The 27,242-nt window shown below is 45.9% G+C and overlaps 1 protein-coding gene across 2 annotated transcripts in view; it reads left to right on the top strand.

Annotated features, from left to right (window-relative positions):
• The window catches only part of DUT (deoxyuridine triphosphatase), a 36,483-nt gene that overhangs the window by 7,679 nt on the left and 1,562 nt on the right, over positions 1-27,242 (top strand). For both annotated transcript variants that reach the window (XM_069766025.1, XM_069766026.1), the window contains one exon: positions 26,740-26,814. In XM_069766025.1, coding sequence (XP_069622126.1) covers positions 26,740-26,814 — 75 coding nt within the window. The remainder of the gene's footprint in view (positions 1-26,739; positions 26,815-27,242) is intronic.

The following is a 27,242-nucleotide window of genomic DNA, read 5'->3' on the forward strand; positions in this document are numbered from 1 at the left end:
CTACATTGTAGTTTATGGAATTTAATTTTACAATGGGGAGAGCTATAGTCAGTCATGGCATTCCCCCTATTCCAAGTGCTAACTTTGCGTAAAGGCAGCCACTGTTCTTGCGATGCTGAAAATGTTTCACATGGTAATGCCTCTGTTTTTTATCACACTTCATTGTAAGGGAATTTATTCTCATTGCTATTTCTAGATGTATTAACCCTGCTGTTCTGTTGGTCAAAAATGACCGACTTTGAACTTCAATATTCTTTAAAATATTCAAGATGCGGCTCTGAAACCCGTGGCCGACCGACCCATCCTCATTTAAGTCAATCAACCACAAGTTTCAGAACCGCATCTTGAACACCCCAAAAAATACCAAAGTTCAAAATAGATCTCCCCAGACCGAACAGAACAGCAGGGTTAAAGGGAATCTGTCAGTAGGATCAAACCTCCTAAGCCGCCTATATGGGCATGTAGGTCATAGGAAGCTGAGCAAAATGATACCTCCGATCTGATGTCTTATTCCAGAGAAATCCGTTTTTTCATATATGTAAATGAGCTGTTCCAGGCTATGGGCCAGACACTGATCTGCATGAGAATCTGCCTCCAGAGATTATTTTAAAGGGGTGGTCCTGTCCTAAGCTAAAAGTCTGCAGTCACTCTGTGAGAGCACCACAGTTATAGCCTACCTGAGCCACCAGGGAAGTATCTGACTGTCAAGTTTAGAGAATGTTGCCATTCACATTATTGATCTTAGCAGGGCAGGATCTATCCCTTTCGGCAGATCAAATAAGTAAGAAGGACAGTACGAGAGCAGATCTCGTCACTCTGAGTCCGTTTGAATAAGACATTTTACACCAAAATTGAGCGTAGCAGGGGTATGTGGCAAAAGGTTTAACACCTTAGTGACCACCAATACGTCTTTTTGCTCACCTCAGATATGAGAAAATAGCATCCCCATACAGGTGACAATCCAGCAGATAACAGCTGTACACTATAGCTGACAACTTGCTGCATCAGTCGCGATCAGTGATGGCACCGACCATAGCTATTTAACCCCTTAAATGCTGCTGTTAACCCCTTCCCGACCCATGACGCCACGTAGGCGTCATGAAAGTCGGTGCCAATCCGACCCATGACGCCTATGTGGCGTCATGGAAAGATCGCGTCCCTGCAGGTCCGGTGAAAGGGTTAACTCCCATTTCACCCGATCTGCAGGGACAGGGGGAGTGGTAGTTTAGCCCAGGGGGGGTGGCTTCACCCCCCCGTGGCTACGATCGCTCTGATTGGCAGTTTCACTTTCAACAGCCAATCAGAGCGATTTGTAATATTTCACCTATTATAACGGGTGAAATATTACAATCCAGCCATGGCCGATGCTGCAATATCATCGGCCATGGCTGGAAATACTAATGTGCCCCCACCCCACCGATCGCCCCCCCCCAGCCCCCCGATCTGGCCGGTACACTGCTCCGGCTCCCCTCCATCCAGTGCTCCGCTCCCCCCCGGGCTATTGTCCGCTCCCCCCCGTGCTCCAATCACCCCCCCTGCATTCCGATCCACCCCCCCCCCCCCCCCCCCCCCCCCGTGCTCCGTTCCAGCCCCCCCCGTGCTCCGTTCCAGCCCCCCCGGTGCTCCGTTCCAGCCCCCCCGGTGCTCCGTTCCAGCCCCCCGGTGCTCCGTTCCAGCCCCCCGGTGCTCCGTTCCAGCCCCCCGGTGCTCCGTTCCAGCCCCCCGGTGCTCCGTTCCAGCCCCCCGGTGCTCCGTTCCAGCCCCCCGGTGCTCCGTTCCAGCCCCCCCGTGCTCCGTTCCAGCCCCCCCCCCCCCCCCCCGTGCTCCGTTCCACGCCCCCCGCGCTCCGATTCCCCCCCCCCCCCCCCCCCCCGTGCTCCGATCTCCCCCACCCCCCCACCCCATCATACTTACCGACCCTGCCGGGGTCCCGTCCGTCTTCTCCCTGGGCGCCGCCATCTTCCAAAATGGCGGGCGCATGCGCAGTGCGCCCGCCGAATCTGCCAGCCGGCAGATTCGTTCCAAAGTGCATTTTGATCACTGAGATATAATCTCTCACAGTGATCAAAATAAAAAAAATAAATGACCCCCCCCCCCCCCCCCTTTGTCACCCCCATAGGTAGGGACAATAAAAAAATAAAGAAATTTTACCCTTCGCCACGACAGCACCCCACATGAGAGAGAGGGATCCGCCCATAGGAACAGGAAACCTACAGAATAAAAGGAGGCGGTCCCCTCTCCTCCTCAGTTTAGGTTTCCTGTTCCTACAGGGACCCGGCTTACCTACAGATGAAGAGGATCCCTGGGCCATGCACCCGCCTGCGTCGGTTTCTGTGGGAACGGCAGGGGCTGCGGTACCAGAAGCAGCGGCGGGGGAGCCCCTGCTTGCAGCCTCCCCCCTCGTCTGGCCAAACATCCACGGTCCGGGTCCGGTCACCGTAGGTCCGGCCGGCACTGTGAGGACGCGCGCGGTGCAGCGGCCGGCTTAATAGCCTCTGGCGGCCGCATGGTGAGTGAGAGCGGCGCGTCTAACCCGGAAGTCGCGGGAGCACTTCCGGGTTGGTCCGGGGAGGCAGGAGAATGGGCGGCAAGTTTAAAAATGCAGCGCTAGCGTCGGGCCGGTGTGTGTGAAATGGCTTCACCGGCCGACGAAGCGCACCTGCCCGCAGTGCAACAGCGCTCTCCCAGCAGGGAGAGAAGCACGAGGAGCAGCACAAAGAGTGGTGGCCGACCTCCAGAGAAGAGTTCTACCACCAAACGAATTCCGCCTCCAGAACCGGTACCTGTCAGCTTCACTGGGTGAGTTTTTGAAAGAGTCTCTTCCTATATGCTGATATATGTTCCTCCTGTATCCTTCCTCTAGACTAAGAAAAGGACACACAAATCTAAGCATAAAGAGTGTGCTTTATGTACGCAGCCCCTCCCGGATGATTATGCCAAAAAACTGTGTGCAGAGTGTATCATGCAAACTCTACGGCAGGAAAATATCATGACTCCCTCAGATGTCAGAGCTATTATCCGAGAAGAGATGCAGGGTTTGGCGCAGACAAGTAGCGCCAGTACCCGTCAGCCTAGCAGGTCCCGGTCTCCGGTTAGTTCGGAGTCAGAGGGTGTATGTATTTCTTCAGACGAAGAGGGATCTCAGCCGAGCTCATCCGAGACTGAAGGGGGACTTTGTCTTCCCAACAGTAATGTGGACAATTTAATAAAATCTGTCAGGAGCACGATGGGGTGCCCAGATGGGAAAGAAAAGAAATCAGCACAGGACATAATGTTTGCGGGGTTAGGACAGAAAAAACGTAGGTCCTTCCCCGTCATACAAACCATCAAAGATATTGTCAAAAAGGAGTGGGACAAGCAGAATAGAGGGTTTTTACCATCATCCTCTAAAAGGCGCTATCCCTTCAGCGATGAAGACCTAAACACCTGGTCAAAGGTGCCAAAAGTTGATGCTGCGGTAGCCTCCACAACCAAACAGTCGGTCCTACCAGTGGAGGATTCAGGGGTCCTGACAGACCCGCTGGACCGTAAAGCAGAAGCTTTACTAAAGAGGTCATGGGAAGTCAATACGGGGGCGTTCAGGCCCGCCATATCTAGTACCTGTACTGCAAGATCTCTACTAGTATGGACGGAGCAATTGGAGGAACAGATTAGAGGCAAAACTTCGAGGGAATCTATCCTGCTGAAATTGCCTCAAATTAAAGAAGCAGTAGCATTCCTAGCTGATGCCTCAGTGGACTCGCTACGTCTTGCAGCCAGGTCAGCCGGCCTAGTCAACACAGCCCGGCGTGCACTCTGGCTAAAGAATTGGAAGGGGGACGCACAAGCTAAAGCAAAACTTTGTGCGATTCCCTGTCAGGGTGAGTTCCTTTTTGGGAAGACGCTGGATGAACTCCTGAATAAAGCAGGTGAAAGGAAGAAAGGCTTCCCTAACCAGTATCTTCCATCCTACAGGAGAGCCTTCAGGAGACGCCCCTTTACTAGGAACAAGCCGCTTGAACAAAGAGAGCGATGGGAGTCGAAGGACCCAAAGCAAAAAGGTGCCTTTTTTAGCGGGTCCCATAATCCGAGACGTAAATACCGCTAACCAGGAAGTAGGCGGCAGATTAAAATTTTTTCTTCCCCAATGGGAACAGATAACATCCAGCCAGTGGATTCTGGACATTGTGCAATACGGCCTTAAATTAGAATTTGATCGAATCCCTTGGGATTCCTTCATAATAACATCTCCAAAAGGTCAGGACCAACAGAGGGCTCTAGAAATAGAGATCCTATCTCTTCTATCTAAGAAAGTCCTGATTGAAGTTCCCCAGGATCAAAAAGGGAAAGGGTTCTACTCCCCTTTATTCCTGATTAATAAACCAGATGGTTCATTTAGAACCATCATAAATCTTAAAAAATTAAATTCTTTCCTGCGTAATCATACCTTCAAAATGGAATCCATTAGTTCTACCATAAAACTCTTATTCCCTAGGTGTGTCATGGCCGGAATAGACTTAAAGGACGCCTATTACCATCTTCCCATACATGCCGAACATCAGCAGTACCTAAGGGTAGCAGTCACCCTGGAGGGAAAGGTTCGTCACTTTCAATATGTTGCAATGCCATTTGGGCTTTCTATGGCTCCCCGCGTCTTCACTAAGGTGATACTAGAAGTGATGGCTCATCTACGCCAACGAGATACCTTGATAATACCCTACCTAGATGACTTTCTAGTGGTAGGAAGCTCTGCACTTCAATGTAAAACTCGTTTATCTAATACGATCTCGTCCCTACAGGAGTTAGGTTGGATCGTCAACTTCGAAAAATCTCGGCTGAATCCAGAAACCGTTCAGACATTTCTAGGAATCCAGCTAGACTCCGTAAGTCAGAAATGCTTTCTTCCTCAGTCAAAGAGGTTGACTATACAATCAAAGGTATCAGACGCAATACGCAAACCCTACATGACACTAAGGAAGGCCATGTCCTTACTGGGGTCATTATCATCATGTATCCCTGCTGTACCTTGGGCACAATTCCATACCCGTCAATTGCAGTACGAAGTATTGTCGGCTCAGGGGAAAGACGGTTATCTAGAAAGTAGAATAACTCTTTCCAGTAATGTCTTAGAATCGCTATCCTGGTGGCTAGACATGGACCACCTATCACGAGGTGTGCCATGGATAATAGACCCGTCTAAAATAATTACCACCGACGCCAGCCCTATTGGGTGGGGAGCACATATGGAAGACAATCTGGCCCAAAATACTTGGGATCAGACAGAATTAATATGTTCCTCCAACTGGAAGGAGTTAAAAGCAATAGAATGTGCCTTATATCATTTTCTTCCGCAGATTCATGGAACAAATGTAAGAATTTACTCAGACAATTCCACCGCAGTGGCATACTTGAACCGTCAGGGTGGTACAAAGTCAGGAAGTCTGATGACCATAGCTGCAAACATCTTTCAGCTGGCAGAGGCTCATCTAACATCCTTAACAGCCCTGCACATCAAAGGTGTAGAGAACATCAGGGCAGACTACCTCAGCAGAAACGAGTTGCGTCAAGGAGAATGGACCTTAAACAAATCCATATTCAGAAGGATAACAGAAGCATGGGGGATACCACAAATCGACCTATTTGCCACAAGAGACAACCGGCAAGTACAAAGGTTCGCTTCCCTGAACACCAGGGATCACCCAGATATGTTGGACTCTCTCCACCATCCTTGGCGGTTCAGACTGGCATATGCCTTTCCTCCAATGTCTCTGATTCCTCTAGTGATCAGAAAGATCAGGAGGGAACAGGCAAGAGTAATCCTCATTGCACCATTCTGGCCGAAAAGACCATGGTTCTCTTGTCTCCAGACCATGTGCCTATGCGATCCTTGGATCCTCCCATCAGACAAGGAGCTGCTGTACCAAGGCCCCTTTTTCCACCCGCAAGTGAAAGGTCTTCACTTGACGGCGTGGAATTTGAGAGGCAACTATTAAGTTCCAGAGGGTTCTCAACAGAACTAGTAAACACCCTCTTATTGAGCAGGAAAAGATCTACCACCCTAATATATAGTAGGGTATGGAATAAATTTTTAGACTTCTACACGGTACCGTTCACTAAGCAAGTTCCACTCACACCTATCCTAGAGTTCTTGCAAAAAGGCCGAGAGTTAGGACTATCTGTAAATACCTTAAGAGTTCAGGTCTCGGCATTAGGAGCCCTATATGGATGCAATATAGCAGCTAATAGGTGGATCTCCAGATTCATAAAATCTTGTGAACGTAGTAAACCGGTCCATATTCCCCGTCTACCTCCGTGGGATTTAAATCTAGTATTAGAGGCCTTAACAAGCTCTCCATTTGAACCATTAGATTCAATACCTTTAAAAATCCTAACATATAAAGTAGCCTTACTAGTAGCCCTAACCTCAGCTAGACGGGTTAGTGACATCCAGGCCCTATCAGTAGACCCACCTTTCTTACTGATATTTCATGATCGGATAGTCCTGAAACCAGACCCCTCATACCTCCCTAAGGTAGCGTCCACCTACCACAGGTCACAAGAAATATTTCTCCCTTCCTTTTTTGATTCACCTGTAACTCCAGAACATCATAAGTTCCACACCTTAGATGTCAGAAGAGCCATCCTGACTTATATAGAAAGGTGTCAGACATGGAGGGAGAGTAGGGCTCTGTTTATCTCCTTTCAGGGCCACAAGAAAGGACATGGGGTCACGAGAGCTACCATATCTCGGTGGATCAGAGAGGCTATCTGCTTGGCCTATACGTCAAAAGGCGAGATTCCTCCAGTGGGTATAAAAGCGCACTCAACACGAGCCATGGCTTCCTCCTGGGCGGAACAAGCAGATGTACCGATCCATTTAATATGTAAGGCTGCAACTTGGTCTACACCTTCTACCTTCTACAACCATTATAGACTTGATCTGTCCACGTCTTCTGATCTGACCTTTGGTAGAGCTGTTCTTAATACAGTAATCCCACCCAAATAATGACTCTCTGAAAATCTCTCATGTGGGGTGCTGTCGTGGCGAAGGGTAAAAAGCCGGATTACGTACCGGTAATGCTCTTTTAATGAGTCCACGACAGCACCCATGTATTACCCTCCCTAAATTATGCACAGCTCTTTCCTTTAAGGTCACAAATAATGGTTGTATAGAGTTAAGAAATTTATGTGACTGAATAAGAATGAATACTAACACTTTTGCGGTTCCCCTTTTTATACTCTGTAACTAAACTGAGGAGGAGAGGGGACCGCCTCCTTTTATTCTGTAGGTTTCCTGTTCCTATGGGCGGATCCCTCTCTCTCATGTGGGGTGCTGTCGTGGACTCATTAAAAGAGCATTACCGGTACGTAATCCGGCTTTTTTTTTTTTTCCCACTAATGTTAGAATAGGGGTAGGGTTAGGGGTAGGGTTAGGGCTAGGGTTAGGGTTTCGGTATGTGCACACGTATTCTGGTCCTCTGCGGATTTTTCCGCTGCGGATTTGATAAATCTGCAGTGCTAAACCGCTGCGGATTTATGGCGGATTTACCGCGTTTTTTTCTGCGCATTTCACTGCAGTTTTACAATTGTGATTTTCTATTTGAGCAGTTGTAAAACCGCTGTGGAATCCACACAAAGAAGTGACATGCTGCAGAATGTAAACCGCTGCGTTTCCGTGCAGTTTTTCCGCAGCATGTGTACAGCGATTTTTGTTTCCCATAGGTCTACATTGAACTTGTAAACTCATGGGAAACTGCTGCGGATCTGCAGCGTTTTCCGCAGTGTGCACATACCTTTAGAATTAGGCTATGTGCACACGGTGCGGATTTGGCTGCGGATTCGCAGCAGTATTCCATCAGGTTTACAGTACCATGTAAACATATGAAAAACCAAATCCGCTGTGCCCATGTTGCAGAAAATACCGCGCGGAAACGCTGCGTTGTATTTTCCGCAGCATGTCAATTCTTTGTGCGGGTTCCGCGGCGTTTTACACCTGTTCCTCAATAGGAATCCGCAGGTGAAATCCGCACAAAAAACACTGGAAATCCGCGGAAAATCCGCAGGTAAAACGCAGTGCCTTTTACCCGCGGATTTTTCAAAAATGGTGCGGAAATATCTCACACGAATCCGCAACGTGGGCACATAGCCTTAGGGTTGGAATTAGGGTTGTGGTTAGGGTTAGGGGTGTGTTGGGGTTAGGGTTGTGATTAGGGTTATGGCTACAGTTGGGATTAGGGTTAGGGGTGTGTTGGGGTTAGTGTTGGAGGTAGAATTGAGGGGTTACCACTGTTTATGCACATCAGGGGTCTCCAAACGCAACATGGCGCCACCATTGATTCCAGCCAATCTCGTATTCAAAAAGTCAAATGGTGCTCCATCACTTCCGAGCCCTGACGTGTGCCCAAACAGTGGTTTACCCCCACATATGGGGTATCAGTGTACTCAGGATAAACTGCGCAACAATTACTGGGGTCCAATTTCTCCTGTTACCCTTGTGAATCTAAAAAAATGCTTGCTAAAACATCATTTTTGAGGAAAGAAAAATGATTTTTTATTTTCACGGCTCTGCGTTGTAAACGTCTGTGAAGCACTTGGGGGTTCAAAGTGCTCACCACATATCTAGATAAGTTCCTTGGGGGGTCTAGTTTCTAAAATGGGGTCACTTGTGGGGGGTTTCTACTGTTTAGGCACACCAGGGGCTCTGCAAACGCAATGTGACGCCCACAGACCATTCCATCAAAGTCTGCATTTCAAAACGTCACTACTTCACTTCCGAGCCCCAACGTGTGCCCAAACAGTGGTTTACCCCCACATATGGGGTATCGCCGTACTCCGGAGAAACTGGACAACAAATATTGGGGTCAAATTTCTCCTGTTACCCTTGGGAAAATTAAAAAATTCTGGGCTAAATAATTATTTTTGAGGAAAGAAAACGTATTTATTATTTTCACGGCTCTGCATTATAATCTTCTATGAAGCACTTGGGGGTTCAAAGTGCTCACCACACATCTAGATAAGTTCCTAGGGGGGGTCTAGTTTCCAAAATGGGGTCACTTGTGGGGGGTTTCTACTGTTAAGCCACATCAGGGGCTCTGCAAACGCAACGTGACGCCCACAGAGCATTCCATCAAAGTCTGCATTTCAAAACGTCACTACTTCACTTCCGAGCCCCGGCATGTGCCCAAACAGTGATTTACCCCCACATATGGGGTATCAGCGTACTCAGGACAAACTGGACAACAATATTTGGGGTCCAATTTCTCCTATTATCCTTGGCAAAATAGGAAATTCCAGGCTAAAAAATCATTTTTGAGGAAAGAAAAATTATTTTTTATTTTCATGGCTCTGCGTTATAAACTTCTGTGAAGCCCCTGGGGGATTAAAGTGCTCAATATGCATCTAGACAAGTTCCTGGGGGCGTCTAGTTTCCAAAATGGGGTCACTTGTGGGGGAGCTCCAATTTTTAGGCACACGGGTGCTCTCCAAACGTGACATGGTGTCCGCTAAAGAGTGGAGCCAATTTTTGATTCAAAAAGTCAAATGGCGCTCCTTCCCTTCCAAGCCCTGCTGTGCGCCCAAACAGTGGTTTACCCCCACATATGAGGTATCAGCGTACTCAGGACAAATTGGACAACAACTTTCGTGGTTCAGTTTCTCCTTTTACCATTGGGAAAATAAAAAAATTGTTGCTAAAAGATAATTTTTGTGACTAAAAAGTTAAATGTTCATTTTTTCCTTCCATGTTGCTTCTGCTGCTGTGAAGCACCTGAAGGGTTAATAAACTTCTTGAATGTGGTTTTGAGTACCTTGAGGGGTGCATTTTTTTAGAATGGTGTCACTTTTGGGTATTTTCAGCCATATAGACCCCTCAAACTGACTTCAAATGTGAGGTGGTCCCTAAAAAAAATGGTTTTGTAAATTTCGTTGTAAAAATGACAAATCGCTGGTCATATTTTAACCCTTATAACTCCATAACAAAAAAAAATTTTGTTTCCAAAATTGTGCTGATGTAAAGTAAACATGTGGGAAATGTTATTTATTAACTATTTTGTGTCACATATCTCTCTGGTTTAACAGAATAAAAATTCAAAATGAAAATTGCGAAAATTTTCGCCAAATTTCCATTTTTATCACAAATAAGCGCAGAATTTATTGACCTAAATTTACCACTAACATGAAGCCCAATATGTCACGAAAAAACAATCTCAGAACCGCTAGGATCCGTTGAAGCGTTCCTGAGTTACCTCATAAAGGGACACTGGTCAGAATTGCAAAAAACGGCAAGGTCTTTAAGGTCAAAATAGGCTGGGTCATGAAGGGGTTAATAGTGACTACAGCATCTAAAAGGTCCTGATGGTTGCAATGCCAGTTAATGGCCAAATAACTACCTTATAATCTGCCTGCTATAGTGGCCTGTACAAAAGCTATAAAAATTTAGGTAGTAAAAAAACTTCTGCATTCATTCCTGAAGGATTAATCAAGTACCTTAAAGCAATTTTGAATACATTTGATGGTTTCCAATATGTAGGACCCCCAAAGTGACTTCAAAACTGAACAGGTCCCTACAAAGGTAAGTTTTGTAAATCTTGAAAAAAATCAAAAACGACTGCTCCATTTTTACTTTCAAAATCTTTTATTGGATTTTCAACTTTAATAGGAAGAAAAGGAGGAGAGGGGGAGGGGAGTTGAGAAGGGAAAGGTGGGGGGGGGGAGGGGGGTAGGAAGAGGGAAAGAAAGGAGGGTAGGGATGGGAAAAGGGGGAGGGAAAGGTCAGACCCCCTGCCAAAGTAGGGGTGGGGGGGGAGAAAACAGAACCATTTTCACATTTGAAGTGCATAAATGTAGAAATTGCAGGAACTATGTACAGATACAAAAACATAATAGTAATGAACTTGTGAAATAGCAGTAGTGTTACAAACGACGTGAAATTTGACTCTTTATGAGTCGAAGAGAGCATCGGTAGCAATAGAACTTTTTTTTTTTTTTTTTTTGTGATATGTGTAGAAGCAGTAATAACACAAAACAAAACTTTTGAAATAGCAGTAGTATCACAAACGACATGGAATTTGACTCTTTGAGTCGAAGAGAGCATCATAAGCTATAGAGCTTTTTTGTGATATTTGAAAAAGCAGTAATAACACAAAACAACACAATATTTGACTCTTTATGAGTCGACAACAGCACCAAAACAGTAGGACTATTTTATACTTGGCAAATGGAGCATGAACTTGACTGGTGTTCAGGTGATGGGTGTGGGAAATTGCTGATCCCATCTGGACCACTTTTTTGCAAACTTTAGGTACTGGTTATTGGCAATTGCGAAGTGAGACTCATGGGATCTATGAAGAGAGATCCTTGAGATGATGTCTTTTGTTGATGGGGTTTGTTGAGTTTTCCAATTTGATGCTATGAGATTTTTTACGACTAAGCAGATATGAGTTATCAGTAGTTTTTGGTTATGGTCGAGCTGACCGAGTCCAAGAGACAACAGAGCCCCCTGGGGCTTCAAGTCAAAGGGTGTGCTAGTAAGTTTGTTGATGATTTCTTTAGATAATTTTTTCCATATGGGATTTATCACGGGACAGCTCCAGAAAATGTGCATAATGTCTCCTCTTTGGCCACAGCCTCTCCAGCATTGGGCAGAATTTATGGTGTCCATGTGCGCCAATCTGTTGGGGGTGTAATACCATCTTGATACTACCTTCAAGTGTGTTTCTTGTAGGGCCATTGAAAGAGTGGACTATAAGTGTTTTTTAAATCTTGTTCCCATTTGAACATTGGGGGACTTTTAGAGAGAGTAAAGTCAGAGTTGAAATTGCTATAAATGAATTTGTGGCTCCAAAATATGCTATGTCCAATATTGCTTAGGAGTTTAATGGATGATTCTGATAATTTGGGTCTCCTCCCCATAAAAGATCCTATGTTCTTTTTGAGTATAAGAAACTCTAGGAAAGAGGATGGTTGAGTGCCATATTGGCGTTTCATATTTTGGAAGCTTATAAAGGTCTCTCCTGAGTGTATGTCCCCAATCTTCTTAATTTTTGAGTCTGACCAAATTTTTGGGAAAGTTTGGCCAATTATGGAATAGGCCAAGGAGATGGGAATGTATCTTAATATAGCTGAGTGTTTAAGGCCTTTCTTTTGGAGTGATAATTTTTTCCAGGCTGAGGCTGTTGCCTGAAAGATGGGGTGGGAGACTGAATTTGGGAGGTTGCCAAATATTGATTTGTATATAATCGATTTTGGGTGGCTATTGTTATTTAGAGCTGTCTCGAGATCAAGCCATACTGGCGGGTTGGAGTTCTGCATCCAGTGGATACTCTGTTTTATAAGCAGTGTGTGGAAGTGGGCTTTTATGTTTGGGATATTAATCCCTCCGTTTATTTTTCTTTTAAAAAGAGTTTGGGTGGCAGTACGTGGCTTTTTTGAGTTCCAGATAAAGGTTTTTATCTGTTCCTGTAGGTGTGTGAAGCTGATGTCTGAAAATGGTAGGGGGACACATCTCAGGATGTATAAAAGTCTAGGTAGAATGAATAGACCCATTGTCAGAGCTCTGCCCCACCATGTAAGTGTGTTGTGCCTATGTGTTATGGTTTCCTTGTTTAGTATTTCTTTCAGTAGATTGAAGTTAGAGTTTATTGTCCCTATATTTGTTTTATTTATTATGATACCTAGGTAAGTGAGTTCTTTTTCACACCAGTTTAGGGTTGTTAGGTTTTTTATAGTATGGGCTTGGGCTTCACTAAGACCTATTGGGAGTATATTGGATTTAGCTTTATTAATTTTAAAGTTTGAGAATGAGGAGAATCTTTCGATAGTTTGGATTGCTTCGGGAATTGAGGTTTCTGGGTTGGAGAGGGATAGAATGTCGTCTGCAAAGAGGGAGATTTTGTGGTGTCTGGTGGGTGTGGAAATGCCTGTTATTTTGTTATTGGATCTTATAATTTCTGCCAGTGGTTCAATTACTAGGTTAAATAGGATCGGGGAGAGTGGGCAACCTTGTCTAGTACCGTTCCTGATACTAAAGGGGTCCGAAATTTGACAGTTGCAGTAGACGCTGGCCTTGGGATCTGAGTATAGGGCCATTATGTGTGATGTCAGGGGTTTGTCGAAGCCAAATTTGTTTAGGCATTCTCTCAAGAAATCCCAATCCACTCTGTCAAAGGCCTTTTCAGCATCAAGCAACAGTAGAGTCATGGGGATTCCCTGTTTCCTAGCCCAGCTTAAGATATTAATGATTCTTCTAGTAGAATCCGCTGGTTGCCTACCTCTCACGAATCCCATTTGGTCGTTTTGAATCAACCTTGGAATCACCAGGCCGATCCTATCTGCAAGGATTTTTGAATAAATCTTGACATCAACGTTTATTAGGGAGATAGGTCTAAAATTTTCCATGGCCTCAGGATCTCCTTTTAATTTGGGGATAACCGAAATTGTGGCCGCTAACATTTCTGAGGGGAAGGAGCCGCCATGGAAGATAAAGTTGAAAACCTCTGCTAGGTGTGGGGAAAGATTTTTTTGAGAAAGTTTTATAGTATGCATTTGAGAATCCATCGGAGCCTGGGGACTTGTGAAGGCCAAACCCTTTGATAGTGTTTTCTATTTTGTCGGGTGTTATAGGGGCTTTGAGGGCGGTAAGTTCTTCTAGGGTTAGGGTGGGGAGGTTTATTTGTTTTAGAAAGTCTTTGATTTTGTCTATTTTGACCAAATTGTCTGTGGAGTCGTTATTTTGGGGGTTTATGTTATAAAGCTTGGTGTAGAATGTTGCAAATTCATCTGCTATCTCGTTAGGGTGGGAGATTTTACCTGACCCATCTAGCTTAATTCTGTTGATTCTACTTTTGATTCTGTTCGTTCTTATTTTATTGGCCATGTATTTAGTAGGTTTGTTGTGTGATGTATAAAATTTGTAGTTTGACATTTTAACTATGTTGTCATATGGCGAAAATAGGGTCTCTCTTAATTCTGATCTTAGTTTGGAAAGCTCCTTTTGGGTGTTCTGGGGGGCTGTGTTATTGTTTAGTATATTGTTTTCTAGTGTCCGAATTTTATTAGATAGGTCTTTAATTATTCTCCTAGACTCCTTTTTTTCCCTGGATGCCATTCCCAGCAACAGTCCTCTGATAACCGCCTTCTGTGCGCAACAATTGATGCAAGGATTGGTTGACTCTGATTTGTTGACCTCAAAGTAGTTATTTATTGCGCTTTGTATAGTGTTTTTATTAGTTGGATTGTGTAGGATTTTGGCGCTACATCTCCATAATCTGGCATTTAGGAGAGGGGGACCTATTGTGAGTTTCCTGTAGACAGGAGCATGGTCCGAAATTGACCTAACTCCAATTGATATTTCCTTGAATTTTGTCAGGGAGTGGATGTCTGTGACAATTAAGTCTATTCTCGCGGCTGATTGATGGATGTCCGAGAAGTGTGTATATTCTTTAGAATTGGCGTTAAGGCACCTGAAGCCGTCAAATCATTGTTATCTAGCCAGTTATTGAGGCAGTCATTAGCGGGTCTGTTTTTGGAGGAGGAGTCCAACCTGTTGTCCGGGGTGACATTGAAGTCCCCCAGCAGAAACAGATTGCCTCTCCTGACCTCTTCGATTTTTTTTTTTTTCACGATTTTGTTCAGGAATGGGACCTGGCCAACATTTGGGGCGTAAATGTTTGCTATCGTACACTCCTGATCGTTTATTTTACAAATGAGTATGTGGAAGCGGCCATTTTTATCTTTAAATTCACCTAGGGTCTCAAACGGGATTGAGCTCTCAATCAATGTTAGGACTCCTGCTCTTTTCTTTGTGTTACAAGATTCGAACATGTGTGGGTATTTGTGGTGTTTAAAATAAGGGTGGTTACCTTCCAGGAATTTGGTTTCCTGTAAGCAGATAATGTTGGCCCTGGACTCGGTCAGCTCTCTCCACAGTGCGTGTCTTTTTCTAGGGTTGTTGAGCCCTCTCACGTTGTATGAGGTCAAGTTCAGCTCCATTATGCGTTTTTGCTGAGTGACTGGAAAATAGGGATAAGTTTAGGAAGTAACCAGAAAAATTACAATTATTGGAAACGGCTATAACTTGAATTAACTATACAACAATTTTCAGATTTTGGTATCAGTTCCTGAAAGAGAAAAAATGGTTAGACCTGTTTATTAATGTAGAATATATGGACAGGTAGACCCGAAGGGATGCTACCTCCTCTCGACGGGAAAACTCCTGTGAAAAAAGGGAAGCAAACAGGGAAAGCATCCTGGTAGCAGAGAAATCTAATCAGCAATTTACAACTTGCAGTCTCCCAACAGGAATATAAGTGACATTCTTCAATTTTTGGTTCTGGTGGAGGTGGGGGAGTCTTTGATTGAGTCAATGAAGTCCATTCCATCTCTAGGTGAGAAGATCGGAATGGTCCGTCCTCTGAAGCTCACCAGTAATTTTAGCGGAAAGCCCCATTTGTAGGGAATGTCTTTTTCCCTAAGGAAAGAAGTGACCTTGCTGAAATCCTTGCGGCCTTCTAGAGTTTCTCTAGATAGGTCTGGGAAGACCTTCAGGTCCTTGTAGGGTTCGGGGAAAAACTTGTTCGCTCTAAGGTAGTTGGTAATTTTCTCCTTGGTTTGGAAGAAGTGAATCCTTAGGATGGTGTCCCTTGGGACATCTGAGGCTATTTTGGGAGGACGGGGGAGTCTGTGGGCTCTGCCGATTATAAGATCGGAGGGGGACAATTCCGGGATTGCTGTTTTGAATATGTCCTGGATGTGTTGTGTGAGATCTTCCTGTTTAACTGATTCCGAAATCCCTCTGATTTTTAAGTTATTTCGGCGTCCCCTGTCCTCGATGTCTGCCATTTTAATTTTTAGTTTGTGGATCTCTGCTGAAAGGTACTCTAGGTCAACGGTTGATTCTGCAGTGCTCTTTTCTATTTTTTTGGATTCTTTTTTCGTGGTTCTCAACTTGTTTATTGATTTTGTCGCACATCGTGTCGAACTCTACTCTCCATTCTTGTTTTTGAATTTTGAATTCATCTCTGATCATGGATCTGATTTCCTCAATCATGTTTGGTTGTAGTTCTTGGTTATGGTGGTTTAATCCTGGTTGGGCACGGGGTGGGCTCTCCCTTCTGAGTCTTTGTTTTTCAGGACTTTGGTTGGGGCTGCAGTCATTGTATGATTCATCAGTCGCTAATGTTTCTGAGGTTTACGTATTTTTCGCCCATTGCCCCTGGCATACTTCTTTTTGAGGAAAGGGAGGAGTCCATTTTTTCCAACTGGTGGGGATTTTCATCCATTTTTGTTTTTCTTCTAACTAATGGTTGTTGGTTAGCGTCTCTCTGAGGTGATCTGGATCTGGCTCTAATGTGACTAATGAGGTTTACTTGGTCCTTGTGAGGTTTGTGGCTGCTATATGTTTTGTTTTGCAGCATTTTGTGATTTAGGAGATTGTTGGGACTGTGAGAGCCCCTTAGGTCTAGAGAAGCTCATGATGGTTGGATTGAGTTAGCTGGGTAATGGTAGGATAGTACCGGGGGGATCCGGTGTGGGAGCCGCCGCTTTTGAGTGATTTTTAGCGGGAATTATGTGGCTCAGTGGTCTTTTTTTGGGTCTGTGCGGGACAGAGTAAGGCCACTAGATGATCTGTGGGATTAATTCAAGATGTGAACTGGTTTCAGAGAACTGTGATTAAAGCGTATGTGACAGTAAGGGTATGTCGCTGGAGCGTTTTAGATAGGGCTGTGTAGCGCTGTGATGCTACGGAAGTTGCGCAGCAGCTTTGTGAATACGTCTCTGGGCACTTATTATGGAGCGCTGGTAGCTGTGAGAAAATGGCGCTGGAGCTTCTTGAGTGGAGCTTTGGAGCGCAGAAGGGTAACAGTTACTGTAATGATTTAGCTGGCAGGGGCAGTGAGACCTGTGAGCTGCTGCTGCTGTGCTGCAGCTATTGTATTATATTATGTGGGCAGACTGGCCGGGTGCTTGGGGCAGGGGGAGGAGGGGCTCTTACCTCCTACCTGCTGTGCCTTGGTAGTGATTTTGCTTGTGTCTGCTGTCCTGTTGATTCAGGGTGACCCAGGCACTGGATCTGGATCTGTGCTGCCTCTGGAGCTGTGCTGCTGCTGTGTCCAGGTGGGTAAAGCAGGGTCTGGTCTCTCCCCCGCTTGTTGTATCGCTCACTCAGTGTGGGGAGAGGAGGGGAGCGGTTGCTTTCCCGCCGCTGCTGCGGGCTCACAGGCAGAGGACTCCGGCGCGGCCGGAGACCGGATGTATCTCCCGCCCCGCGCCGAGTCCCGGACCGCTTCTGCTGCTAATCCGTCGGCAGTGAGGTTGTAGGGCTGCCGGCCGCTGCCGCGACGGTCGCTTCTCTGCGCCCGGTCTCGGTGTGGGCCGCAGGTTTTGTGCACCCGCTCCGTTGCAGGGTGCCGTGGAGGTGGGGGAAGAGATTTCTCTGTGGCGGCTCTGCAGCGGTGACACTCACCGCCTCGCCGGTCACCTCCGTTGTAGTTCCGGTGACCGGGTCTTCTGTGCCGCTTCTCTGTTCCTGGCGCTCCTGGCGGTGGATGATGCAGGCTCTTGGGCACCCGCTCACCGCTGTCGGGCGCTGAGGGAGAGGGAGGGAGGCACTTCAATGGCGGCTCAGCCGCGGCAGCCTCACCTTGTCACAGCGGTCCCGGTGCCCGTGGGGGGCCCTGATATTCAGCCCCTTTTCGGTCTTTTCTGGGCCCTGGAGGAACCTCGCTGTGTCCGGGGATGTGCGGTGACGCTGTAGAAGCGTTGCAGCCGGCTGGCTGTAGAAATTTAGGCCCAGGCCTCAGAGGTGTGAGTAGGCCTCAATTACAAAAGTCCTCCAAAGTGGGAAATGTAGGTCTGGGAAGGGACTAGGTTGTATCCCGGACCAATCCTGTGTGTTTTTGGGACTGGATGGCTGGGATTTAGTCGGTTTTTTGCCGGATTGTGATGCTTTCCCCTGGAGCCTCTCACTCTACAGCCTCATGCTCTGAGCTCAGGGGGCGGAGTTTTGACTGCTCCATTTTTAAATCTAAAATGCTAACACAATAAAACCACATTTTACAAATGGTGCTGATGTAAAGCAGACATGTGGGAAATGCTATTTATTAATGTTTTGTGTGGTATGACAATCTGGATTAAATGCGTAATCATTTTAAAAAATGTGTCAAATTTCTGATATTTGTGTAAATTAAAGCAAAACATATCAATTTAAATGCTCATTATCATAAAGTATGTGTCACAAAAAAAATCTCAATCAATGGGATATGTTGAAGTGACATTGGAATCAACTAAATACCCCAGAACAATGGAAAGCCAAGAAACTACAGACAAGGAATATATGATAAAAGGATATATCTTTATTCAATAAAATGGCAAAAAAAATGGTACTATAAAGAAAAATGTGCACGTATCGGGACCACAATCTAGAATCCCTATCAGTATGTTTTTGGAGTGTGGGAGGAACCCGGAGGAAACCCACGCAAACATGGGGAGAATATTCAAACTCCTTGCAGATGTTGTCCTTGGTGGGATTTGAACCCAGTGCTAACCACTGAGCCACTGTGCTGCCCTAGTTTTTCACGGAACCAGTGATGTTATGAGCGGGAAAAAAATAATGTGCATTGGAATTATCATGTTCATTATATGGTAAAACTAACCTGGCAATATGATTCTACAGGTCAGTACAATTAAGCAGATCCCAAACTTGCAACAGCACTGCTATATGTAGCTAAAATCACGATCTCTGAGCTCTTGAAAGTCTTCAGGAAAATGGTGCCGGCAGCTGCGCTTGCGTAGAATACTCAGTGCCACCTGCACCATTTTAAAGCCCACCATTAGATCAAACTTCTCAAGTGCTAAGACTGCGCTTACCTAAATTTTTAAATAAGACATTCAATCCGACACGGCAGAGGGAATGAAGCTGAAGACCCTGCCGACAATCCGGCACCGAACATTGAAGATAAGGCTAGGGTCACATTGCGTTAGTGCAATCCGTTTAGTGCTAGCGCTAACAGATTGCGCTAACGCAATGTTTTTACTGGGGTCGCGGTAACGTCCCCGATCTGCGGGAACGGACCGCGGGCGCGCCTCGGACGCTGCAAGCAGCGTCCGCGGCGCGCCACAAAACACCGGCGCGTCGCTAGCGCGTGCCGAACATGGCACGCGCTAGTGCTGCGCGTTCCCATTGCCGTGAATGGGCGCGCTAACGGACGCGTTGCACGGCGTTAATTTCGCTGTGCAACGCTGTCCGTTAGCGCTTTCCCATTAACGCAATGGGAACCTAGCCTAAGAATACAAGGAAACTCCACAGATTAAAGAAAATCTACAAAACTGATTTCTTCACCTGAGGCATCCTTTTAATCACTATGGCAGTGCCAATATGGCCCCGTCTGCACTTCACTTAGTAAAATGCTGCTGACAGGTTGTAACAACTCTGCTGGCATCACGGCATGGCCTCACATCTCTCACACTATCTTACCCACTGCTCCAGGTCATGATGTGGTTTCTGTTTCATGCCAGCTCCATGTTCTGTCTCTCTGCATGCCTCATGGCTATGTGTATAGGAGGCCGGCGCCTGAATTCTCTGGTTCTTATAGGAATCAGGTGCACCTGTCCAATCAGTTCCTGACCAATTATCAAGAGGCCTCCTGTATATAGTGCAGCTCCACCCTGTGGTCTGGGCCTGTGCAATGTGTTAGCTCAGTTAGTGTTTAGCTGCTGAGTTTGCCTGGCCTTGCTCTGAGTTACTCCCTCTCTGGAGGCTTTTCTCTGTGCTATTGCCTTGATCTTGTAGTCCGCCCTCCAGGAGGCAGAATATCCTGGTCCCTGTGTCTTTGTCCCTGTGTCTTGTTCCATTGCCTTGTCTGTACTTTGTCTTTTCTCGGTCTCCTTGTCTGTGGCTTCCTTCCCTGCTTTGTCTTTCCTTGTGTTCTCAGTCTGCTTACACTCCGCACTCTTGCGGCTCTGCACTCAGACCTTGCTTCGCACTCTCTGGCTTTGCTCTGTGGCTCCACTCTTTGCGGTTCTATCTGGCTCCGCCTCCTGTTTCTGCACTTGGCTCCGCCTCCAGCGTCTCCGCTCTTGGCTCCGCCTCCAGCGTCTCCGCTCTTGGCTCCGCCTCCAGCGTCTCCGCTCTTGGCTCCGCCTCCAGCGTCTCCGCTCTTGGCTCCGCCTCCAGCGTCTCCGCTCTTGGCTCCGCCTCCAGCGTCTCCGCTCTTGGCTCCGCCTCCAGCGTCTCCGCTCTTGGCTCCGCCTCCAGCGTCTCCGCTCTTGGCTCCGCCTCCAGCGTCTCCGCTCTTGGCTCCGCCTCCAGCGTCTCCGCTCTTGGCTCCGCCTCCAGCGTCTCCGCTCTTGGCTCCGCCTCCAGCGTCTCCGCTCTTGGCTCCGCCTCCAGCGTCTCCGCTCTTGGCTCCGCCTCCAGCGTCTCCGCTCTTGGCTCTGCCTTCTCCTTCTCTTAGTTCCACCTTCTACTTGTTACTTAGTCCTCCTGTCTGAACAGGTTCCAACCTGTTTCACATACCTGCCTGCAGATCGGTCCCTACCGGTTCTTCCTATGTTCCAGCCTTACCCGCCTGCCTACCAGAGAGCCAGGCGTGTCCGCCTGCTCGACAGGGTCTCTGTTGTACCCGTCTGCCTGCCTGTGTCCCAGCCGTGCCCGCCTGTCAGCCAGAGTGCCAGCCGTGCCCGCTCCGTTCCTTAGTGGGATCAGCAGCCACAGCCAGACATCACCCTGGAGTGGCACCTGGTAGCTTCCTATTGCACAAGTCTGTCCTCACCATCAGAGGCTCCAGCGAACACCTAGGAAGCTACTTAGTTTCGCCCCTTCCAGGGAAGTTTGGTCTGTGGTCCAGTGGGGCCACACCCCCAAATGCCCGCGCCAACCAGTCTGGGCGCGTGCGTGACACAGGTTCTCTTTAAAATCCAAGTTCCCTGTCCCTGGTCATATACTCTCTCCTTCCGGCATTTTAATCTGTTTTCGCCACTGCTCTGGTCCGTTTCCTTAGTTTGGCCTTCTGGCTGCTCCAGTTTTTGATGGAGCGAGTTGGAGGTCACTAATCACTGTACGTCTGAGAGCCTCGTTCTTACTCTCATAGACCGTCATTGAGCGCTTGTGACTAGTGATGAGCGAACACCTTATCTGAGCACGTTCGCTCATCACTACTTGTGATGTAGCTTCTTCTGGCCAGTCAGAAGCTATGATCACAGGATGGCTCAGTGGCACCAGAGCAGTGCCGAAAAATGAAAGGGCAGGGGAATTACGGTTAACCCCTTAGTGGCCAAGCCAATTTTTAGGCTATGTGCCCACGTTGCAGAAATGCTGAGGAAATGTCTGCAGCATTTCCGCAGCTCCCTGCCGCAGGTAAAACGCATGCAGAATTCGCATGCATTTTCCCGCAAAACACAAGCGTTTTTAGCTTGCAGAATGCTTGCTTTTCCAAGCGACTTGAAGCATCGCTTGGAAAAGTGGTTGACGGGTTGGTCACACTTGTCAAGCATAGTGTTTGACAAGTGTGACCAACTTTTTACTATTGATGTCGCCTATGCAGCATCAATTGTAAAAGAATGTTAAAAATAATAATAAAAATTGTTCTCACCTTCAACGGCCCCCAATCTTCTCGGCGGCGCTCCCGGTACGTTCCGCTCCCAGGGATGCTTTGCGTGAAGGACCTTTGTGACGTCATGGTGGCGTGACCGCGACGTCATCCCAGGTGATTCACGCAAAGCATCCCTGGGAACGGAAGCTGCCGCGTGCAACACTGAGAGGCGGGAGGGCTCTGGGGGCCATCAGAAGGTAAATATATCCCTTTTTTTTTTTTTTTTTCATTCATATATTTTTATTTTTTTTATTTTACCGGTATATGGTTCCCAGTGCCTGGAGGAGCGTCTCCTCTCCTCCACACCCGGGTACCAACTGCACATGATCCGCTCACGTTGCGCATGGTGGACATAGCCACATGCGTAAAGTGAGCGTTTCACTGCAATCCTATGGCTGCGGAACCGCCGCGATTCCGCAGAAATAATGAACATGCTGCGGATTTTACCGCTATGCGATTCTGCACTGGGAAAATCTGCAGCATGTGCACAGCAACTGTGGAATCCCATAGGATTGCATGGAATGCGTTTTTAAGCATTTCCACTGCGGCAAAAAACTCGGCAGAAACGCATAAAATTTTTTTTTTAAAAAATGCAACGTGGGCACACAGCTGTACAAACTCACTTTATGAGGTTATAACTAGTGATGAGCGAATATACTCGTTACTCGAGATTTCCCGAGCATGCTCGGGTGTCCTGAGTATTTTTTTTAGTGCTCGGAGATTTAGTTTTTTTGCCGCAGCTGAATGATTTACAGCTATTAGCCAGCATAAGTACATGTGGGGGTTGCCTGGTTGCTAGGGAATCACCACATGTTATCAAGCTGGCTAAGAGATGTAAATCATTCAGCTGAGGTGAAGAAAATTTAAATCTCCGAGCACTAAAAAATACTCGGAGGACCCCCAAGCGTGCTCGGGAAATCTCGAGTAACGAGTATATTCGCTCATCACTAGTTATAACCCTGGAATGCTTCAACGGATCCCGCTGATTCTGAGTCTGTTTTCTCGTGACATATTGTACTCCATGACAGTAGTGAAATTTCTTTGATATGACTTGTTTGTTTATAACAAAAATTTAGCAATTTTCAAACTTAACTTTTGTGTCCTTAAATCAGTTATGTCACATAAGTTCATAAATAACATTTCCCACATGTCTACTTTACATCAGCACAATTTTGAAAACATATAATTATTTTTTTTATTTTTTGTTAGGACGTTATAAGGGTTAAAAGTTGGCCAGTGATTTCTCATTTTTACAACAAAATTTACGTTTACATTTTTTTTTTTTTTTTAGGGACCACCTCACATTTGAAGTTAGTTTGCAGGGTCAAGATGACGGAAAATACCCAAAGTGACACCATGCTAAGGCCTCTTTCACGCTTCCGTCGGGAGTGTCACGTCCAAATGCGTCGGCGAGACGTACCGACGGATGTTAGAAAATATTGTATCCTGTTTTCTCAATAAACGATGTACCGTATTCTTGACGGGACTACAAAGACGGTAGTGTGAAAGAGGCCTAAGAACTGATCCCTTCAAGGTGCTCCAAACCACATTCAAGAAGTTTATTAACCCTGCAGGTGCTTCAAGAGAACTAAAGAAATATGGAAGGAAAAAAAATTGACATTTAACTTTTCACAAAAAATGTACTTTAGACCCAATTTTTTATTTTTTCACAAGGGTATGAGGAGAAATTGTACCACCAAATTTGTTGTGCAATTTCTCTTGAGTACGCCGATACCCCATATGTGAGGTAAAGCCACTGGGTGCATGGCAGGGCTCAGAAGGGAGGGAGCGCCATTTGACTTTCTGAATGCAAAATTGGCTGGAATCAATGGTGGGCACCAAGTTGTTTGGAGAGCCCCCGATGTTTCTAAACAGTGGAATCCCCCCAATTCTAACTCCAACTCTAACCCTAACCCCAAAGGATGGGAAAAAAATACATTTTAAATTTTTTTTTTTTTTTTTTTTTTTTTTTTTCCCGAACTAAGGGGGTGACTTACTATTAATGTTTTATTTTGATCACTGATGGGGTCTATCACAGTGATCACAATGAACCAATAGGAAAAATCTCCTATTGTTGCCGGGAACTGGCGGGCGCACTGCGCATGTGCCCACCATTTTCTTCCAGGAAGAAGATGCAGAAGGTCATGGGACACAGCAGGAAGGACTGGGAATGGTGTAGGTCTGGTGGAGGTGCCCCCCATTTCTCTATCTGGTATGCTAGATTGTTTCAGAGGAGTGAGAAATGAATGCTAAATCTGACTTTTTATTTACCGTATAAACTCGAGTATAAGCCGAGACCCCTAATTTTGCCACAAAAAACTGGGAAAACGTAATGACTTGAGTATAAGCCTAGGGTGGAAAATGCAGCAGCTACCGGTAAATGTCAAAAATAAAAATGGACACCAATAGAAGTAAAATTAATTGAGACATCAGTAGTTTAAGTGTTTTTTGAATATCCATATCGAATCAGGAGCTCCAAATAATGCTCCATACAGTTTGATGGGCCCCATAAGATGCTCTATATTAAAATATGCCCCATACAATGCTGCACAAATGCTGATTACGGCCCCATAAGATGCTCCATAGAGATATTTGCCCCATATAATGCTGCACATGGCCCCATAAGATGCTCCATAGAGATATTTGCCCCATATAATGCTGCACATGGCCCCATAAGATGCTCCATAATAATAATAATAATCTTTATTTTTATATAGCGCTAACATATTCCGCAGCGCTTTACATTTTTTGCACACATTATCATTACTGTCCCCGTTGGGGCTCACAATCTAAATTCCCTATCAGTATGTCTTTGGAATGTGGGAGGAAACCAGAGTGCCCGGAGGAAACCCATGCAAACACGGAGAGAACATACAAACTCTTTGCAGATGTTGTCCTTGGTGGAGTTCGAACCCAGGACTCCAGCGCTGCAAGGCTGCTGTGCTAACCACTGCGCCACCGTGCCGCCCGCTCCATAGATTTATTTGCCCCATATAATGCTGCACATGGCCCCATAAGATGCTCCATAGAGATATTTGCCCCATATAATGCACATGGCCCCATAAGATGCTCCATAGAGATATTTGCCCCATATAATGCTGCACATGGCCCCATAAGATGCTCCATACAGATATTTGCCCCATATAATGCTGCACATGGCCCCATAAGATGCTCCATACAGATATTTGCCCCATATCCTGTTGCTGCGATTTAAAAAAAAAAAAAGACATACTCGCCTCTCGTCGCTCAGGCCCCAAGCACTTGCTATATTCACCTATCTTCCGTTCCGCCGCTGTGTCTTCCCCATCCTCTGCACTGACACTCAGGCAGAGGGTGGCAAGCACACTAATCGCGTCATCACGCCCTCTGACCTGAGCGTCTCTGCAGAGGATGCAGAAGACACAGCGGCACCGACGGAGGAACATGTGAATATAGCACACTGCCCCCGCCATACTTGCCTGCTCCTGGCGCGGTCCCTGGATGTCCCTGGTTCTCCGGGCGCCGGCAGCTTCTTCCTGTATTGAGTGGTCACATGGTAACGCTCATTACAGTAATGAATATGCAGCTCCACCCATATGGGAGTGAGGTCCATATTCATTACTGTAATGAGCGGTACCATGTGACTGCTCAATACAGGAAGAAGCTGTCCGTGCCCGGAGAACCAGGGACCGTGCCGGGAGCAGGTGAGTATTAGACATCTGCCGCTCCCCCTCCCTTGCCGACCCCTGGGAATGACTCGAGTATAAGCCGAGAGGGGCAATTTCAGAATAAAAAAATGGGATGAAATTCTCGGCTTATACTCGAGTATATACGGTATTTTTTTTGTGTGTGTGTGATAACCGACCGAATCATGTTCTACCCCGGGTAGCCGAGACCCTGGAGATTTTCCGATGCTGGGGGGGTGCTATACCCCTAGTCTTGAAGGCTCACTAATGCCCCTTATAATATAATCCAGGTCATTCCTATTAAACCCTTTACACTGAAATGCTGTTTCTTCAATGCAGTTACTTTGGTTAGGCGCATTGGGGAACTCCTAGCAATGACCGTTGCTGTTCTATACACTACGTTTCTAGACATCTGAGTTATCATAAAACTATCCAGCCTTCCTTCTGAAGGTAATGTCCAAGTTCCAGAAGTCCCTTATCCTAAATTGGAGAAAGATTTTTAACTACTTCGACATATTTAAAAGCTACATCTTTTCGACTAAATCTTTCATTTGGTTTGGGGAGCCAAATAAGGGGAAAGTGGCTATTAAAAGGACCGTTGCTAGATGGAGTAAACAGACGGTGGTCCATACGAGTTGTTTTCTATTTCGTTTACTAGAGCCTTGTCCACATCTTGGGACGAAAAGTCATGGGCTTCTATAGAATCTGTATGTTAATCAGCCACTTACAGAACTTTTTGTCTTTGCCCTTCTTTTTGAGGTGAAGTTCTGCAAGTGGTGGTGTCACCCTAAGGGATGATCCCTCTGTGTTCTCTCATGATGTTGTCATGGGTGTGGGGGAATATGAGAACTACACTAACCAGTAATTTCATTTTCCAGTACACATGACCACATCCTTTTAATTCATTCTTTTCTTTTGTCTTTACATTGGAGGGGTCATACACTACTTAGTTTTTAATATGACACCTATCTTTTTACAAATATGCAACACCCAAGTGATGACCCCCCTTCCTTCAACATAGACAGAAAGGGAGGCATGCTGTTGTGCTCCGGAAAATCAGTTTACCGGTTAGTGTAAATTTTTTTTTTTTTTTTTTTCCCTCTTTTTGCAATTCTTTTCTTGAAATATTTTCTCCTAATTTCCCAACATTTTGAATCCTCTATAGAAATACAAGCACAATGTCACATTGTAGTCAGTCCACAGCTGGAAGGCGTAGGCAGCCTCTAGCGCCAAGGCCCTGACACAGTTAGCACTTGCATCTCGGGGCCATCACATTAACCTGCCAGCACCAATGTGCGTTTTTCCACTGATGACTGCAGTGTATTTTCCATCATTACACAATGCAGAATATCTTTCTGTATTGTGAAGGAATTTCCACATTGCTTCGCCTGTCATTTTTCAAAGTGTTTTTGTTTATTTCCTCCTTTTTTGACGTTGCACCTGAAATGTGGATGTAAATATTATACATATGTTGGTCTTCATGTATCTTTTTTTTTTTTTCAATTTAGCTGGTGTAATTGATGAAGACTACAGGGGAAACGTTGGTGTTGTATTATTCAACTTTGGAAAAGAGCCCTTTGCTGGTATGTGCCATTGTGTTGAGATGGAGGTTCATATGTGTTGTAAAGAGCTATTGCTGCACAAAGGGTAAAAGCTCATGTAGGCTACCATTAGTGTGATCTAACATGGAGTCGTAGAAGGGATTTATTTTTCAAAAATGTAAAAGGACTACGTCTTCAATAAAATACACAAATAAGAACTTAAAGCAATCGCATCTGAGCGGTGACCCGATCAGCAAATTGTCATGAGGATTTTCACTGGGTTCCCTATAACCCTAACCCCAAAGTTCCATGTACCTCATGATACTAATTGACGTGTGTGTGTTTGTGTTTCTCTAGTGCTAAAGGAAAGTTCAGCTAGAGCACATGACACCAAAAAGCTGCACTTTGAAAATATTCTAACTTTTAGTCTAAGATCCAATGATAAGTGATTTGGAGGTGCAGACTTTCTT

The sequence above is a fragment of the Ranitomeya imitator genome, chromosome 4 (genome assembly GCF_032444005.1).
Source record: "Ranitomeya imitator isolate aRanImi1 chromosome 4, aRanImi1.pri, whole genome shotgun sequence".
NCBI lineage: Eukaryota > Metazoa > Chordata > Amphibia > Anura > Dendrobatidae > Ranitomeya > Ranitomeya imitator.